Source organism: Antechinus flavipes, chromosome 5 (genome assembly GCF_016432865.1).
Source record: "Antechinus flavipes isolate AdamAnt ecotype Samford, QLD, Australia chromosome 5, AdamAnt_v2, whole genome shotgun sequence".
NCBI classification, from domain to species: Eukaryota; Metazoa; Chordata; class Mammalia; order Dasyuromorphia; family Dasyuridae; genus Antechinus; species Antechinus flavipes.
Genome location: NC_067402.1, coordinates 91799662 through 91819593, shown reverse-complemented (window position 1 = coordinate 91819593; position 19932 = coordinate 91799662). Strand labels below are relative to the sequence as shown.

At 37.6% G+C, this 19932-nt stretch overlaps 1 protein-coding gene across 1 annotated transcript; it reads right to left on the bottom strand.

Moving 5' to 3' along the window:
* Positions 1–7645: 7645 nt before the first annotated feature.
* Positions 7646–18151, bottom strand: LOC127538187 (GTPase IMAP family member 4-like). Its single transcript, XM_051961808.1, has 2 exons — positions 18033–18151; positions 7646–10897 (listed from the first exon to the last, which is right to left on the bottom strand). The coding sequence occupies exons 1-2, from the start codon at positions 18145–18147 to the stop codon at positions 9909–9911; spliced, it is 1104 nt and encodes a 367-aa protein (XP_051817768.1). The 5' UTR covers positions 18148–18151; the 3' UTR covers positions 7646–9908.
* Between the last annotated feature and the right edge of the window lie 1781 nt (positions 18152–19932).

The window sequence follows — 19932 nt, the reverse complement described above, 5'->3', positions numbered from 1 at the left end:
GGAGACCAGTGTAAGGCAGAAGTATGAGCCAGAGGTTGTTTGAGATGGGAGTTGAGGCATGAACATGGAAGAATGGTGTATGGTTTTTTGAAAGTAACAGGATTTCTGGAGGTGGAACCAAGTTGGCAGAGTGAAGCCAGGAAGTGGCTTGAGCTCTCCCAGTTTCCCTCAAAAATCACATGAAACCAAGCATCTGAACAGAGTCTGATGGAATGAAAGTATTCTCCAGCTCAAGATATATTGGAAGGAATTGATAAATGGTCAAAGGCTATGAACAGACAATTTTCAGATGAAAAATTAAAACTACTTCTAGTCATATGGAAAGGTGTTCCAGATATTGTTGATCAGAGAAATGCAAATTAAGACAACTCTGAGATACCACTGAACACCTGTCAGACTGGCTAAGATGACAGGAAAAGATAATGGCGAATGCTGGAAGGGATGTAGGAAAACTAGGACACTGGTGCATTGTTGGTGGAACTGTGAACAGATCCAATCATTCTGGAGAACAATTTGGAACTATATTCAAAAAGTTATCAAACTGTGCATATCCTTTGATCCAGCAGTGTTACTACTGGGCTTGTATCCTAAAGAGATCTTAAACAAGGGAAAGAAACCCACATGTGCAAAAATGTTTATGGCAGCCCTTTTTGTAGTGGCAAGAAATTGAAAATTGAAGGGATGCCCACCAATTGGAGAATGGCTGAATAAATTGTGGTATATGAATGTTATGAAATATTATTGTTCTATAAGAAATGACCAGCAGGATGAATACAGAGAGGTTTGGAGAGACTTACATGAACTGATGCTGAGTGAAATACACTTCAACAATACTACATGAGGATCAATTCTGATGAACGTGGCTATCTTCAGCAATGAGATAAACTAATTCAGTTCCAATTGATCTGTAATGAACATAACCAGCTACACCCAGCAAAAGAACATTAGGAAATGAGTATGGACCACAACATAGCATTTCTACTCGTTCTCTTACTATTTGTTTGTATTTTTGTTTTTTTTCTTCTCAGGTTATTTTTACCTTCCTTCTAAATCTGATCTTTCCTGTGCAACAAGATAACTGTATAAATATATTCTTGCTATTTTGATGATGATGGAGAGGATAGAGAAAGGGACTTTGGAATGCAAAATTTTAATCAATGAATATTTAAAATTTCTTTTTAAAAATTATTGTCTTTACATGTGATTGGAAATAAATGAATTAAAAATAATAAACAAATATTTTCAAAGTACTTTGCAAATATTATTTCATTTGATCCACAGAACAGTCCTGTTAGGCCAGCACTATTTTTATCATGCCCATTTCTGTAGATGAGAAAACTAAGACAGACAGGGTAAAGTGTCTTGCTTAGGTTCACAGAGCTAGAAAATGTCTGAGACTGAATTTGAAGTTAGGTCTTCCAGATTCCAGATGCTGCATTCTATCACTGGAGTCAGCAACTGCCTCCTTCCAGATTGTGGTAAAAATCAAAAGCCAATGAGCATTCCAACAACCTGCAATCCTCCCCGTTTTGACACCCCTGAGAGGCAGGGGCTCTTATTAGAACAATTTGATAAATGAGGAAACTAAAGGTCAGCAGAAAACGACTTCCCTGGAGTCACACAACTAGGGAGTATCTGAGAGTGAATTTGAATTCAGTCTTCATGATTTTAGGCTGAGGTCTCTAGCCACTGAACCTCCAGGCAGCTTCTACTATGAGGGGGAGAAACACAGACTGAGTTGGGTTCAGTGGAAGGGGACAAGGAGGCCTTCTTTGGTAGAATAAGCCTTGAACTCTGGCCCTGGCTTAGGGCCTGAGGCATCAAGACCCCAGTCTATGGGGATCTGGCAGAGAGCATCACAGAACTGGCTGACCAGGTGCTCCTTGGCTATTACAAATAGTTTTAGAATAGTTGATCATCTGCCAAATTGCCCACAGAGCAGAAATTCTGGGTTGTTCCAGACAACGCCAATCTCTGCATCCAGCCTCTTGAGACGGGGAATTTTGAGATGAGTTGTTCTAGGCTGAGAGCCAGGATTCCCTGCAAGATGCAGCTGTTCTATGGTTTTCCCGAGAGTCTTTATACACAAATCATGGTGGTGGATGGAGGGAAATGGAAGAATCAGTAACTGAGGGGCTGCTAGGCACCTGAACTGAAATAGCTAACATGATTCCAAGTGATTGATTGTCCATCTGCCTCTGACCTTCTTCCCCTTTCTCAGAGGAAGAGATTTGCCCTAGCAGCAGGTGAGTCTTGTTCAGATTATGATTTGGGGAAGTCATTGATGAACTCACTGAGGGAAGCCCCATCACAGCCTTGACAATGTGGTCTACTTTATGGGTCCTGCTGTACCATTGCTTTTGAGCAAGCCACATATTTGATTGCAAAGCAGGCTGGAGATAGGGCCCACTCTCACCATATTCCCTGACCTCTCCTGTCTTAACCTTAGGCAGCTAAATACTGGGATATTCTTCTAAAGTATCTTTCCCATCATCATCCCGATGGCTGTCAGCAGTATAAATCCCAACTTTGAGAAACTGTATCTTTGACAGATCAGTGCTGCCCTAAGTAGGGAATGTGTTCTTCATTCTAGGAGCTTCTTGGGTCTGGTCTCCTTAAACACTTTTCCCCCTAGACAGATGGACAATTTTTGGATTGATATGATATGATGCCTAGCTGATCTACTTTAGCTCTCCCTTATTCCACACCCTAAAGGCTGTTTCTAAATCTGCTTCCTAATAAGGATCTTTACAATCCTGGAAACTGATTTATGTCCCTCTTAAATGTTAGGGTTCCTTTTCCTGTGGGTACTTCAGCTAGCTGCTTCTAAGAAAAGTTTGAAGGACCAAAGCCTACTACATATGTTAGGAAATCTTTTGATTTTTAGTGCCATGTGATAGAGGAAACTTTTTATTAAGCTTAGGACAAAGTAGATTCATTTGAAATAAAGTATCTTGAAGCAACAAACTAGGAAAACATTTTCACAGCTAAAGGTCTAATAAAGGCCTCATTTCCAAAATATATAGAGAATTGATTCTAATTTATAAGAAACCAAGCCATTCTCCAATTGATAAATGGTCAAAGCATATGAACAGACAATTTTCAAATGATGAAATGGAAACTATTTCTAGCCATATGAAAAGATGCTCCAAGTCATTCTTAATCAGAGAAATGCAAATTAAGACAACTCTGAGATACCACTACACACCTGTCAGATTGGCTAAGATGACAGGAAAAAATAATGATGAGTGTTGGAGGGGATGTGGGAAAACTGAGACAGTGATGCATTGTTGGTGAAGTTGTGAACGAATCCAACCATTCTGGAGAGCAATCTAGAATTATGCCCCAAAAGTTATCAAACTGTGCATTCCCTTTGATCCAGCAGTGCTACTACTGGGCTTATAGCCCAGAGATACTAAAGCAGGGAAAGGTACCTGTATGTGCCAAAATGTTTGTTGGCAGCCCTGTTTGTAGTGGCTAGAAACTGGAAAATGAATGGATGCCCATCAATTGGAGAATGGGCAAATTGAGGTATATGAATGTTATGGTATATTATTATTCTATAAGAAATGACCAACAGGATGAATACAGAGAGACTTGGAGAGAATTACATGAACTGATGCTAAGTGAAATGAGCAGAACCAGGTGATCATTATATACTTCAACAACGACACTATATGATGATCAATTCTGATGGAAGTGAATTTCTTTGATAAAGAGAAGATCTAACTCAGTTTCAACTGATCAACGATGGACAGAAGCAGCTACACTCAAAGAAAGAAGACTGGGAAATGAATGTAAACTGTTTGCATTTTTGTTTTCCTTCCTGGGTTATTTTTACCTTCTGAATCCAATTCTCCCTGTGCAACAAAAGAACTGTTTGGTTCTGCACACATATATCATATCTAGGATACACTGTGACATATTTAACAAGTATAGGGCTGCTTGCCATCTGGGGGAGGGGGTGGAGGGAGAGAATGGAAAAATCAGAACAGAAGTGAGTGCAAGGGACAATGTTGTAAAAAATTACCCAGGCATGGGCTCTGTCAATAAAAAGTTATAATTATTAAAAACTGGTAGCAATACTATTCCTGGTTGCAGGTAATAGTGTACTTCCCTCAGTGCTCCAGAGAAGATGGAGCAGCTCCTCACTAAAGCCTTCTACAAACATATGGCATTGTTGACATGATGGGGCATCTAGAGAGCAATTTTGAATGGTCAGCCAAGAATTATTGAGTTAGTGGTATTAAAAATTGAGATTAGGACAAGCTTGCACAGGGTAACTCCTACTTGGATGCCCTTCTCCTTTCTGTGTTTTTTTGTAATGTTCTTCTTTAAATTATAATCTTCTCTAGGAGCAGGTTTCTTGAGGGGCTTCTGGAGGCAGCCTTCTTCAGTCCAGTGTAATAACCCCAAATGCAGCCAGGTATTAAAGTCCAAATCCTTTATTGTTTTCTTGCTTGGACCTGGTTAGCTTTCTTAGAGGCCTATCTCTCACCTTGGTTCCGAGGGCTCTTGCTGCTAGTCCTTTGTCTCTGCCAGTTTCTGCCTCTAGCTCCCTCTGAATGTCTCCAAATCCAAAGGTTTGTACTTCAGCCTCCAGCCAGCACAAAAGTGGAAAATGGAATGAATCTTTCTCCTCCTCCGAGAATGGGCTTCTGTGTCTGGCCCTGAGAGTTTCTTGCTTATATGCTGTACACTGAGTATACATCTATCATTATATCACTGGGACACCATTATTTGTTGTAGGATTAAAGCAATTCTAAACTAGATTTAAACATTGTCTCCTCAATTCCAGTTAGTACCTTGTTTCAAGTTCTGGCCACAACATCTCCTTGTAGGATCAGATCAATCATGCTGAACCATGCCAAAGTAGATAATTATTATCTCTATCAATTCCACTATCTTAGTACCTTGTAAGAATCTTAACATTTTTCAATGTTGTTGCTTCTTCATGAATCCATTTTGGATTTTCTTGGCAAATATACTGGAGTAGTTTTCCATTTCCTTCTCTAGCTCAGTTTATCATTAAGAATCTTCAGGTAAATAGGGTTAAGACATTTGTCTAGCAACTCTAAGATACCACTACATACCTGTCAGATTGGCTAAGATGACAGGAAAAGATAATGACGAATGTTGGAGGGGATGTGGGGAAACTGGGACAATGATACATTCTTGGTGGAATTGTGAACGGATCCAACCATTTTGGAGAGTACTTTGGAACTATGCTCAAAAACTTATCAAACTGTGCACACCCTTTAATCCAGCAGTGTTACTATTGGGCCTATATCCTAAAGAGAGCTTAAAGAAGGAAAGGGACCCATGTGGCAAAAAATGTTCGTGCAGTCCTTTTTGTAGTGGCCAGAAACTAGAAATGAGTAGATGCCTGTCAATTGGAGAATGGCTGAATAAGTTATGATATATGAATGCTATGGAATACTATTGTTCTGTAAGAAACGACTAGCAGGATGATTTTAGAGATGCTTGGAGAGTCTCACATGAACAGATTTTAAGTGAAATGAACAGAACCAAGAGATCATTATACACAGCAACAATAAGACTATACAATGATCAATTCTGATGGAAGTGTCTCTCTTCAATATTGAGATGATTCAAACCAGTTCCACTTGTTCAGTGATAAAGAAAGCCATCTACATCCAGAGAAAGAACTATGGGAACAGAGTGTGGACCACAACATAGCATTCTTACTCTCTCTGTTGTTATTTGCTTGCATTGTGTTTTCTTTCTCAGTTTTTCTTTTTCTTTCTTCTTGATCTGATTTTTCTTGCACAACAAGATTACTATAAATATGTATACATATATTGGATCTAACATGTATTTCAACATATTTAACATATATTGGACTACCTGCCAGCTAGGGGAGGGGATGGGGAGAAGGAGGGGAAAATTTGGAAAAAAAAGGTTTTGCAAGGGTCAGTGTTGGGAAAATTACCCATGCATATACTTTGTAAATAAAAAGCTTTAATAAAATTAAAAAAAAAAAAGACATTTGTCTAGTATCACACAGATTAAATGTCTGTGGACAGATTAGAATTTAGGATGATGAGTTTTCCTGGATGCTCTGTCCATTGCACCACTCAGCTCCCTGTGTCCTTCTTTATAGAACCCTCCTAAAGTTTTCCCCTGGGATCAGCATCTCTGCTGGGTTAATTCCTCAGTGGGCCTCACAATATCTACTCTTCCTCAACGTGTTGACAGCCATCTTGAATTGATAGATTACTCTTGTTTTTATTGTTAGAATCCCCCTTCTTGAAGCTGTTTTTGCTCTGAGTTTCTGATTTCAGTCTATCTCTTCCTGGGGAGCCTGTGTCTCTGTTTCCTCAAATGCCATTGGAATTCTCTTTAACTGACTTTTCAGCTGCTGAATAGTCTCTGTTGTTTGATGATGGAAAACTTGGCCAAATTTGGCCAGGGGTGGGAGGAGGATGGGGTTAAAAGTTACAAAAATTAATCTTTATTCCCATTACATCCCATACTGCACAAATCTGTCTCATACAGGTCTGCCTAGATCATTGGCTGTCTTAGCTATTTAACATTGGAAGAACCCATATGCCCCCTGAGTGACACAAGAACTGTGTAATGCTTTTTATCATTTTATTGAAATTTCTCCAAGATAACTTAAAATATTTACAAGCAGATATAATATCTTCCTTGTGAAATAAAAATGTTCATCTCTTATCTCTGTTTTATTTGCCTTAGGGATCAAAATAAATGCACTTCCTCATTTGAGGGATCTTAGTTTTTACTTCCCTTCCTAAAAGCACACACACACACACACACACACACACTCACACACACACGATGTTTGTACGTCTTAAAAATAGTCACAAGGGGCTTAATATGTTAACTTAATATTTATACATTGAAACCTAAACATCTATGATTATGTTGAGTAATTACTTCCACAGAGCTGAAGGCATAAGAATTAAAGAGTTTCCCTCTCTTGTAAGTACAAAACCCATCTGGAGAGGCAGATTGCTGAGGTGGATAGCGAGTTGAGAAGTCAGTTGGGGCTGAGTTCAAGGTCTATTACTACCTGACATTTGCCACCTCCTCCAGGACATGTTCTGGTCTCATGTACTTCTCTTATCTGTACCTGTTCAAGGAGTTTCCTGCCAAGAACTGCTGCTGAACCTCTGTCCAGCCTGGAGTGCCCTGTCTCTGGTTCACCTTGTCCACATTCTAAGGAAGGAGTTGACTATGATATTCAAACCCTTAGTTCTTTTTTTTTAAATAACTTTTTATTGATAGAACCCATGCCAGGGTAATTTTTTACAGCATTATCCCTTGCATTCACTTCTGTTCCAATTTTTCCCCTCCCTCCCTCCACCCCTTCCCCTACATGGCAAGCAGTCCTTTACATGTAGAATAGGTTACAATATATCCTAGATACAATATATATGTGCAGAACCTTTCTTGTTGCACAGGGAGAATTGGATTCAGGAGGTATAAATAACCCGGGAAGAAAAACAAAAATGCAAGCAGTTTATATTCATTTCCCGTGTTCTTTCTTTGGGTGTAGCTACTTCTATCCATCTTTGATCAATTAAAGCTCTCTTTATCGAAGAGATCCACTTCCATCAGAATACATCCTCAAACAGTATCGTTGTTGAGGTATATAAAATGATCTTCTGGTTCTGCTCCAAACCCTTAGTTCTTTCTTTCTCAAAGTGGACCCATGACATGAGATGATGTCTTGAGATTGTCTGATATTTCCCACCTTCCCCTTATATTTTTTTCACTGGATGCAGACTTTTTGTTTTCATTGGAGTTAGGTCTCAGATTTTGATTGCTAACCCTACCTTTTTATTTTCTTTCTTTCTCCCTCACAGAAGCATAATAGATTCTAGTTTAGCTCTTTATTGTAACTGCATATATATATCTTTCTGTTTCAAGTTTTTCTTGCAAACAAAGTATTGTTGAATTCTGGTTTCTAATTCATTCTTCTATCAGCTTCTTTTATGATTGAGTTTATCCCATTCAAATTCATAGTTAGGATTATTGTGTATTCCTCTCCATTCTGTTTCCTTCTGTTTTATCTTTTTCTCTCTTTTCACCTTGCCCCTCTTCCAAAGGTCATTTTGCTACTGGCCATTGCCCCCTCCTTTAATTCACCTTCTTTTTAGCATCCCATATCCTTTTCCTTATTCCCCTCCCTCTGTTACTTAAGATAGATTTCCATATCCAACTGAGTATGTATACGCATTCACCCTTTTTGAATCAATTCTGACAGGAGTGTGGTTTAATCATTGGCCACCTCATCCCCACAATTATTTCACAACCTTCCCTTGTAAAAACTCTTCATTCCAAACCTCCCCATTCTTCTTTGCCTTCTTCAAGCACATTTATCTTTCTGACCCTTCATTTTTTTTATTGGTTCAAAATTTTTTTATTGTTATTTATTATATTTATTGTTAACTTTAAGGAACTCAATTTCACATTGATAGTAAAGACTTAAATTTTGTGTATGACTGTAAAAGAATGTTGTTGTAAGTGAAAATAATTTGTGTTGACCCATAAAATTGTAAAATCGAAAAAGGAGGCAATAGAGTAGTTGATAAAATTGTAGGATTGTTTGTAAGGAGATCTGAAAACAGAATTTCTTCAGGATAAAAAATAGAACTTGCATCAATATTATGTCACATGGAAAGCAATGTTTGGTAAAGAGAAGAAATCAGAGTAATTGTTTGATCAAAGGAATAAAAATTGGAGCAACACAGGGAAATTTTACAGGATTACTCTTTGGCTACCTGCAGGTATGTATTACGGCAGGTATGTATGTGACAATAAGCAAATTTTCCTTCAACTTGAGATTACTTGTGCTTCTTGATTTTTGTATTTTTTGTTTTGAATTTTTGCTGAGGCAAGTAGGGTTAAGTGACTTGCCCAGATAGGAAGTGTTAAGTGTCTGATGCCGGATTTGAACTCAGATTCTCTTGACTTTAGAGCCAGTGGTTTATCCTGTGCCATCTACTTACCCCTGCTTCTTGATTTTTACAAACCCATATTAGTAAATAAAAAGAATGGGTCTTGGGAAGGGCTTCTAAGAAGGAGTGACAATTAAAGTAGAAGCTTCAGCCTTCCATATCTAAAGAATTTACAATATGTTTATCAAAACAATATATCCTTGTGAGACAAAATGTTAGTACTTACAAGGCAATGTGTAACTCACAATGTGGGAAAATCCACATATGAAGTGCTGTAAAAAGGAGAGAACAGACATCATCAGAGTGGAAAAAGAGAGGAGTTAGGGAAGATTTGGGAAGGGATGATGAGTTTTTAGCCATTTCTTAAAGATTGAGTATGATAGAAGTAATGGCCAATAAAAAATAAAATCCTTATTGGGGGCAAGAGGTGGGATGGGGTGGGGTGGGGGAAAGGACACAATAGAACTCAGACAGGTAGCTCATAATTCTACAGAATGAGTTTTGTTTTCTTGCAATCTCCTGGTTTCAAGATGCTTGTTTCTATAAGAACATAAAAAAATGAACCTGAGATATTAAGAAATTATATCTGCTACTGCAAAATATCATAATGCATTCTTCCAAAAGGATTTGCTCTTTAGAAAGCAGTGAAATGACACTAGCCTGTAATTAGGAGACTTGGATTCAATTGTTATTATTAACCATGTGATCTCCATTACTTAGCCTCACTTTGTAATGACAGCACATATGGTGAAAACTAAAAATGAAATGATTCTGGCAGTCAGAAGACTTGCTTTCTTTTTTGTTTTTGTTTTTGTTTGTTTTTTACTGAGGCAATTGAAATTAAGTGACTTGTCCAGGGTCACACAGCCAGGAAGTTTTAAGTGTCTGAGGCCAGGTTTCAACTCAAGTTCTCCTGACTTTGGGGCTGGTCCTCTATCCACTACATCAAATATCTGTCCCTCAGAAGGCCTTTTTAAGCAAAAATATAGCAAAATTTACGACAATGGGCAAAATAAAACTAAGCATTTTCAAAAGCGTATTGTCATTATTCTCCATCTCATTTCGGGCATAGTGATAATTTTTCTGGTACCTCCAGTTTAACGCTTCAAACTCTTGCTTCATCTCACACTTAACATTTTGCATTTTCTTTTCAAATTTTTCCGTTTTCTTTTCTATTTCCCATTTTTGCTTTTGCTTCTTCAACTCTCGTATTTGATTTTCATAATTCCATCTTATTTCTTCTCTTTCCCTCTCAAACTGCTCCTTGTAGCATTGCTGAAGATCTTCTGTCTCTTTCTGCAGGAGCGCTTCCATAGATTTATATATATTGTTGGTGTAGTGGCTGCCCCCATTATATTGCACCATGTTTCCAACCATGGCCATCAGCTCTGAAATCTGGGCATCTCTCTGGGCTCCAGTAGCATTATTGTCAAATGCACAGCATCGATGGGCACATTTCTCCAACAACTCCTTGAAATAAGAGTCATGAATGGTTCCTAAGTAATCTTCTAGGCTTTCTTCTCCTAGTTTGTCTTTTCCAGTGAATACAATGATCAAAAACTTCACTGCTTCAGGTCCTAGAATTTTGTAAAGGCGTTCAATGGCTGCCTTCTCCTCCTGGCTGAAACGGCCCACTTGCAACACCAGGAGTAGAGCATGTGGTCCTGGAGAGGACAGTGTCATGAAACGAGCAATTTCATTCAGGTTTTTTTCCTCTGTGATATCAGTGTCAAAAATGCCTGGAGTATCAATAACACAAATGTTCCTTCCATTCCATGTGGTTCTGGCTTTCTTGCAGATTTTGGTGACTGACCCTCCTGAACACTTGGACTCAAACTCTCTCCTGCCCAGGAGTGTGTTTCCTGTTGCACTTTTTCCAGACCCTGTTTTCCCCACAAGGACAATTTTTAATTCTAGCTTCCTTGAGTTTCTTCCACTGATGTTTGGGTCTGTCGGAAATAAGTGAGAAAGAAATATGAAGCATTTGGTTTTATAGATAATTCTAATAAAACCTGCTCAAAAATCCTGGATGACAAAGAGGTGATATTGAGGTTCTGAAGGTTATGCCCATGGTGCACAAGCTAAGGTGGGTCCTAACAATCTGGACAAGCTTTGAGTATGGCCATCTCTCTTTTGTCCTAGTAAAATTCACAGATCTTTTTGAGCAGAAGAGGGACCACCACCACCAGGTGACTTTGGGGAGGGGGAGGGAGTGTTGAGCGGAGTATTAGATTTATATAATTGCATATGTCACCCTTTCTCTGGCACATACTATAAATGCATCATTATTGCTTATTGAAAAACACATGCATGTACACATTTATACATAGCCAAGTTTACACAACCATATTAATAATTGTGGCCTTTTCCTTCAAGTTATGATCTTATTGATGTGGAAGTTTATTCCTCTCTACCTCAAAGATTCTGAATTACTATTTCATAGTTAGAATCCCAAAGGAGATGAACTCCAATCACCTCTAAATTCTGAGTTCAGATAAAAATATATATACATACACACACATATACACACATACTCACATATAGGATATATATACATACATATATAATGCACACACATATGTTTTTCTTGCTTTTTGTTTTGGCAACATGGCTAATATATGATCTGCATGACTTCAAATGTATAAATGGATGTCATGTTGGTTGTCTTTTCAATGGAGGGGGAAAGGTATGGGTGGATGGATAGTATTTGGAATTCAAAAGTGAATTAAATTAGACAAAAATGTCACTAGCAAATATTTAACAAAAAATGTAAATAGAAAAGTTTATTTCCCATGCCCCCTAGAATCTAAATGAGCATTTCACAAGTAGAATCCCAGAAAAAAAACACCCCCAAACCAAAAAGGTGAGCACCTGTATAAATTTGATTCCTTTCCTATGAGAACAAGGCTAGGCCATTCTTCCATCACTTGACAAGTAATTGGTAGGTTTCCTTTAAGGATTGTCTATTAGCTTTTGCTATTGTCACTAAAACTAGTCTAGAAGATATTATTCAATTAATATCCTAGATAAGTGATCATATTGGCTCAGAGCCAATATCACCTAATAACATTGCTAAGTTTCTCTAAAATTCCCTAGTTAATGTGTCTTAAAAAATTAAGGAATCTTTCATCTCCATGTGCCCTCAACCAATTTTTTTTGTCTAGGAGAAAGAAGAGATTCTTTGTCTCAATTGCTACCTATCTTTATTCATTGAGTCAAATGGAGACCTGTTAAAGACCTTTGCTTAAAAACATCAGGATCTCCCATTATATCCAGGGCCATCTCCACTCATCTGATCCATATGTGGCCACTGGACCCCGATGGCTCTGTAGGTGAAAGTGAGGCAGGTGACCTTGCACAGTCCTCTTTCACTTCAATCCAATTCACTTGCATGTCATGGTATCACCTTCCTGGTGTCATAATCCTCTTTAAGAAAAAGGACAAGTAACAACAGATTCCAAAACCCAGATCTATAAACTGAGGTAGCAAATAACACCGTAGTCCTCAACTGTCATCATCATTCTGCCCAAATTAAACATGTATAGTAGAGAGCAGAAAAAGAACTTTTCATAAGCAGAAAAGGAAAACTAAGAAGTCATTTTTGGAACTCCTCTTCAGATGCAGATTTAAAGCATTACATCATCTTTCTGCTCTGTATAATCTCTCTGGGCTTTAGAAAGTTATAAGGATATAAATCTCTTGATTGGATTTCCTTTTTCTCTTTCCTAGTGTGGAGACTTGAGTTACCACATAATCATCTATTGGAAGGAACATTTAACACCAAGTAAAGGGAAATCACCTTGAATAAGTCTTATTCCTTAAAAAATAAAAAAAGCTTCCTCAAGCTCAGAAGTTCCACATTCTCTTTGTCAACTGTAGGAGCCCTAGTTGAGGTCTCCTTCTGTCTCCCTAATTAGGATTTTACAGATAAGTATCTACCTAAACCCCAACAACCTTCTAGCACCTAGGATTATAAATTTAAAAAAAAAATTCTTTTTAACTAACCTTAAATAGATTAGGGATCATTGTAGTCCTATAATGCTCATCTCTCTCCACCAATGACAGTGTTCAAAGATTCTAGCATATAGATTTGGAAGCACAAGTAGCAAGATAGCACCTTTTCTCCCATCAATCACAATCCTATAACTTTTTCCTCTCTTATCATCTCACAAGAGAAGTAGACCCCTCACATTCATTAAGAATGGGATTTTCTTGTACCAAAGGGGAAAGCTGGGAGCTCTTCTTAGGAGCTATATCACCACCCTAATCGGGAAGTTAATTTCTTGATTAAAATGTAGGCTTTTCCCAATAGAATGTCAGCTCCTTGAAAGAAAGATGGCTTCTTTCTGTGTATTTGAATCAACCAGCACCAAGCACAATGTTAGACATTTGTTACTTAATAAATACTTCTTTTTGATTGGATGAACTGACTGGAACAACTCCTTCCTATTTCTGGCCAGCTGTAAAAAGATTGAGACCTATTTTGGCCAATTAAGTCTCTTGTTGGTTTTTCCTCTTTTCTCTTACTATCATGGATGATATACTATAACAACAATACTGAATTGGAAATGAGTTTTCCTCCAGAGTAATCACTTAAATAAGTTTGAGAAATTGACAAAGTGTCCTTAATCCTAAACTTCCTAAATTCATTCAGGAGAACCTTCCCTCATGCATTTTCTGTGAGTGACCTGAACTTAGGGCCATGGAAAGGATGCCAGTGTAGGGCAGGAAGGTCAGCTGGGGGAGTGAGAGTGGAGGCAAGAACATGGAAGAAGTGTATATATCTAAGTTCTGGGATAAGAATTCATTATTTGACAAAAATTGCTGGGGGAATTGGAAAATAGTATGGCAGAAATATGGCAGTGAGCAACATCTAACACAATATAAAAAGATAAGATGGAAATGGGTTCATGATTTAGACACAAAAGGTGATACTTTATGTAAATTAGGAGAAGGGGTCATCTACCTCAAAGATTTGTGGAGAAGGAAGGAATTTATGGCCAAAGAAAACCTTGTGAAAATTATGAAATGCAAATGGATAAATTAATTACATTAAATTAAAAAGGGTTTATACAAACAAAACCAATGTAACCAAGATTAGAAGGGAAGCAGAAAGCTGGGAACAAAATTTTTCTATCTAGTATTTCTGATAAAGGCCTCATTTCTTTTGCTTTTTTATGAAAGCTTTTTATTTTCAAAATATATGCATAGATAATTTTTAGTATTCACCTTTGCAAAACCTTGTGTTCCAAATTTTTCTTCCTCTCTTCCCCTTCCCCTCCTAAACATAAAATAATCCAATATTGGCTAAACATGTGCAATTCTTCTAAACATTTCCACATTTATCATGTTGCACAAGAAAAATTAGATCAAAAAGGGATAAATGAGAAAGAACAGAACAAGCAAGCAAACAACAATAACAAAAGATGATAATACAATATTTTGATCCACACTCAGTCTCCATAGTCCTCTCTCTGGATACAGAGTGCTCTCTTAATCACAAGTGTATTGGAATTGCCCTAAATCACCTTATTGTTGAAAAGACCTTAGTCCTTCATAGTTGATCATCATATAATCTTCTTGTTGCTGTGTACAATGTTCTCTTGACTTTACTCACTTCCTTTAGCATCAGTTCATGTAAATCTCTTCAGGTCTTTCTGAAATCAGCTTGTTTATCATTTCTTATAAAACAATAATATTCCATAACATTCATATACCATAATTTGTTCAACCATTCTCTAACTCATGGACATCTTTTTACTTTCCAGTTTCTTGCCACTACAAAAAGGGCTGTTACAAACATTTTGGCACATGTGGGTTCTTTTCCTTTTTTTAATGATTTTTTTGGGATACAGACCCAGTAGAGATACTCTCAATCAAAGGGTATGCATAGTTTGATAACCTGAAGGCTTCATTTCTAAAATACATAAAGAATTAACTCAAATTGATAAGAATATAAACCATCCTATCAAACTGTGCATACCCTTTGATCCAGAAGCACCATTACTAAGGTCTGTTTCCCAAAGAAATCATAAAGTAAGGAAAAGGACCCACACATGCCAAAAAATGTAGCAGCTCTTTTTGTGGTAACAAAGATTTGGAAAATGAATAGATGCCCATCGATTGAGGAATGGTTAAACAAGTTGTGATATATGAAGATAATGGAATCTTATTGTTCTATAATAAATGATAAATAAGCTTATTTTAGAAAGGCCTGGAAAGATTTACATGAACTGATGCTGAGAGAAACAAGTAGAACCAGGAATACATTGTATGCAATAACAGCAAGAATGTATGATGATTGACTATGAAACACTTGGTTCTTCTCAGTAGTTCAGTGATATAAAGCAATCCCAATAGACTTTGGACAGAAAATGTCACCTGCATCCAAAAAAAGAACTATGGAGACTGAATGTAAATCAACACATGCTATGTTCACTTCTTTTTTTCTGTTGTTTTTTTTTAAATCTCTCCCATGGTTTTCCCCTTTTGCTCTGATTTTTCTCTCTCAACATGATTAATAAAGCAATATATAATAAAAATAAATAAAAAAGAATATGGGCATACAATTTTCAGATAAAAAAGTTAAAGCCATTTCAAGTCATATAAAAATGCTCTAAATCACATTTTATTAGATAAATACAAATTAAAACAACTTTGAGGTATTACTTTACACCTTTCAGATTGGCTAAGATGACAGGAAAAGATAATTATAAATGTTGGAGGGGATGTGGGAAAACTGGAACACTAACACAGTGTTGGTGGAGTTGTGACCTGATCCAACCATTCTGGAGAGCAATTAGAACTATGCCTAAAGGTCCATAAAACAGTGCATACACTTTGATCCAGCAGTGTCTTTATTGGGTCTATATTCAAAAGAGATCATAAAAAAGGGAAAGGGATCCACATGGGCAAAACTGTTTGTAGCAGCCCTTTTTGTAGTGGCAAGGAACAGGAAAGTGAATGAATATCTATCAATTGGGAAATGGCTGAAGAAGTTATGGTGTATGAATGTAATGGAATACTATTGTTCTATAAGAAATGAGCAGGGTGATTTTAGAAAGGCTTGGAGAGACTTACATGAACTGAGGCTAAGTGAAGTGAGTAGAACCAGGAGAACATTGTACACAGCAATGGGAAGATTATGTAATGGACTAATGGACTAATATCTTTTCAACAATAAAGTGATTTATGGCAATTCTAATACACTTGTGATGGAGAGAGCCAACTATATCCAAAGAGAGGACTATGTGTAGACTGAATGTGGATCATAACACAGCATTTTCATCTTTTCTTGTTGTTTGCTTACTTGTTTTGTCTTTTGTCATTTTCTCCCTTTTGATCTAATTTTTCTTGTGCAGCACGATAAATGTGGAAACATGTTTAGAAGAATTGCATATGTTTAACCTACATTAGATTACTTTCTATTTAGGGGAGGGGAAGAGGGAGAGGGAGGGAGAAAAAAATTGGAACACAATGTTTTTCAAGGATGAATATTGAAAATTATCTCTGTATGTATTTTGAAAAAAAAAGTGGTAGGGAAGTGGGGTGGGGGTGAGTGAGGCTAAATGAGTGAGTAAGGTTCTAGCAAACAGTAAAAGGAAACCTTAATACCTGGACAAATTTAATTTATGAAAATTGATCAAGCACCAAACGTAGATGAGAAATAAGTCAAAAATTAAAATATCTGTTGTGAAGAAGAATACTACTAGCTGCAATCACAAGATAAACCAGAAAAAACTGCAAAACGACTTATAGTCTAGGAATTTTAATGGGCTGCCCAACATGGGCCTGAATAAGTCACCAAGGTGACATGACAGCTGAAAGTACTCATTGAATATAAGGTTATTTAAACAGAATCATAGGATCCTAGGGATCTTATCTAAGATATCATTTCTGTGCCATACAGTATCTCTAATGATATGAAATAAGTAATCTAGTGATAATGAGGTAATATATTAAGTAAGAACTGATGCTTAAAAACTGTCTATAAGCTTGAAGGAGATAATATGGGTAGGAATTGGCCTGGAAGTTCTAAAGACTTTTCCTATGGGATGATACATAAAGTCCCTTAAACCACTGAGTGAATGTTCAACAAGGTATCTTTACTGTGAGATCCATGAACTTGAATAAGTGTTTTGGGTGTGTGTGTGTGTGTTTGCATTTGAATGTAATTGGTTTCTTTTGTGATCCTGTGTTTATTTTATTCTTTTAAAAATGTTATTTTGCTTGACCATATTACTAAGAGGTTGAAGACAGAAAAAGAGCAAGAATTCCTGCTCCTAAGTCTTCCTGACTCTAGACCTAGTACTTTATCCACTGACACACCCACCAATTGCCTCTCTTCTAGATGTTGATAAAGATGAAAAGTCAATGTGTATTGAAAAAATCTGCAAACCTCACCCTTTTCAAGAGAAAGTGCTAGACCTACTAGCCTTTCACCTTTCTCCCAGTCCCTCATTCTGAACTGTCCTATCTTCTTTTCTCCTTCAAGGCTGCTCTTCAACTTGATGTTAACCAGTCTGATTAACATGTGCAAACTCCTTGGATGGAAGGATGTGTGTGTGTGTGTGTGTGTGTGTGTGTGTGTGTGTGTGTGTGTGAAAGAGAGACAGAGACAGAGAGAGACAGGACAGAGATGCACGGAGAGACAGAGAGAGAGAAAGACCATCTGCTCTCTTCTTCTTCCAAATTGTGTCTGATTTAATTGAAACTGACACTTTCTCTGAGTAAAGGTGTTTTTTAAAACTTCAGTCATATTAGTCATATTTAAGATAATTCAAAGATTGTTTCACTTTTTGACCTCCACCCTTTAATAGTGAATAATCCTCTCCTCTATCTGTCCTCTTTAGAAATCCCTTATCGTTCCTGGGATGTGCTATCATCTAACATTTCCCATAAAAACAAATTATTCTAGGTGGGTTCTAACTGGGAGAAAAAAGAAAGTGAGACGCATTAATCACCGAGACAGTCTCTGAGTCTGACTTTCTGAGACTAACTAGTTTTCACCTATAAATAATTATTCTCTAACACTGCCCTCTCCTGATATCTGGAATAAGGTTTTGCTTTCAAGACAATAATTACCAGGGATGAGGTTATCCCAGGGATAGTCATATAGGGAGCTCAGATGTAAGGGTTGACCAAGAGCTGGGGTCTCCGCTTTGTTCTTCTTCCGGGTTGGAAGTTCTTTTCTGGCCATTTTCCTAAGGAAAGAAAAATGAGGACTGGGACAGTTATTAGGGTACTCCCTTTCTAGCAAGCTCCAAACATCAATGTCCCATCCCTCATGATCAAGCTCTCTCAATCCCTGTTAGCCAGGAATGCTGTATTCTAATAGGACTCCATTCTGGTAGGAAGCCAAAACCAGACTTCATGGAGTGAGGGATCCAGCTCAGACAGAATCTTAGGAACAAGCCCAAGTCAAAGGGTAAAGGCAGAATTAGAGAGTAAGCAGAAGGACTAGTTTGCTTGGGGGAAGGGGGGATAAGGATTTATGTACCATTGTAAAGCACTTTACAAATATAATCTCATTTGGTTCTCACAAATGCCCTGGGAGATAGATAGGAGATATGTCCCCATTGGACAGATAAGGAAACTGAGGCCACACAGAATGACTTGCCTGAAGTCACAGAACTAAGGAGTATCTGAAGGATCATTGGAACTCAGATTTTCCTGACTCTAGGTTCAGGCCTCTAGCCATTGTACACTCTGCTTCTTGAGTGAATGAAGGAGCCATGGGCTGAGTTGTATAAGGCGGTATTTGGTGGTATCATCCTTGAACTCTGCCTTGGACTTAGAGCCTGAGGCATCAAGGCCCCAGTCTATGGGAGCTGGCAGAGTCAGAACTGCCTGGCCAGCTGCTTCTTGAGTGGTACTAATAGTTTTTGAAAAGCTGGTCCTCGGCAGATGCCACAGATTCCAAATCCTGGGATGTTCCAGACTTTCCAAATCTCTGCATCCAAACTCTGCAGCCAGGGAATTCTGAGATGAGTTAATCTAGGCTGAGAACCAGCATTCTCTGCAGGCTCCAGCTGTTCTAGGGGTACTGCTGAGGGTCCCTATGCACAAGCCAGGGTGGTAGATGGAGGGGAATGGAGGCATCAGTAGCTGAGAGGCTTCTAGGCATCTGAACTGGGGCAGCTGCCTTTGACTAGATCACTGTGACATGATTTCAAGTAATTGTCCATCTGCTTCCAACCTTGGCCTTCTTTCCCTTTCTCAGAGCAAGAGATTTGCCTCAGCAGTAAGTGATTCTTATTCAGGTTGTTTGATTCTAGCACACCTTTTAAGAGTTTTAGCCCTTGCCAAACTGCAACCATTCCCAATAAGATCAGAAGTGAAACAAGGTTGCCCACTATCACCGTTACTATTTAATATTGTATTAGAAATACTAGCTTTGGCAATAAGAGTTGAGAAAGAGATTAAAGGAATAAGAATAGGCAATGAGGAAACCAAATTATCACTCTTTGCTGATGATATGATGGTATACTTAGAGAACCCCAGAGACTCTACTAAAAAGTTATTAGAAACAATCCACACCTTTAGCAAAGTTGCAGGATACAAAATAAACCTATATAAGTCATCAGGATTCTTACATATCACTAACAAAACCCAACAGCTAGCATTACAAAGAGAAATTCATTTAAAGTAACTACTGATTGTATAAAATATTTAGGAATCTAATTGCCAAGGGAAAATCAGAAACTTTATGAGCAAAACTACAAAACACTTTCCACACAAATTAAGTCTGATCTGACCAACGGAAAAATATTAAATGCTCTTGGATTGGTGAGCAAATATAATAAAAATGACAATACTACCTAAACTAATTTATTTATTTAGCGCTATACCAATCAAACTCCCAAAAAACTATTTTGATGACCTACAAAAAATAACAACAAAGTTCATATGGAAAAACAAAAGTTCAAGAATTTCAAGGGAATTAATGAAAAAAAAAATCTAATGAAGGTGGCCTAGCTGTACC

Excerpts from the sequence above, each read along its gene's own strand:
- LOC127538187 (XM_051961808.1), bottom strand. The coding sequence starts at position 18,147 with ATGGCCAGAAAAGAACTTCCAACCCGGAAGAAGAACAAAGCGGAGACC. Across the intron at positions 10,898-18,032 it reads CTGGGATAACCTCATCCCTG|ACCCAAACATCAGTGGAAGA; the intron begins GTAATTATTGTC and ends TATTTCCGACAG.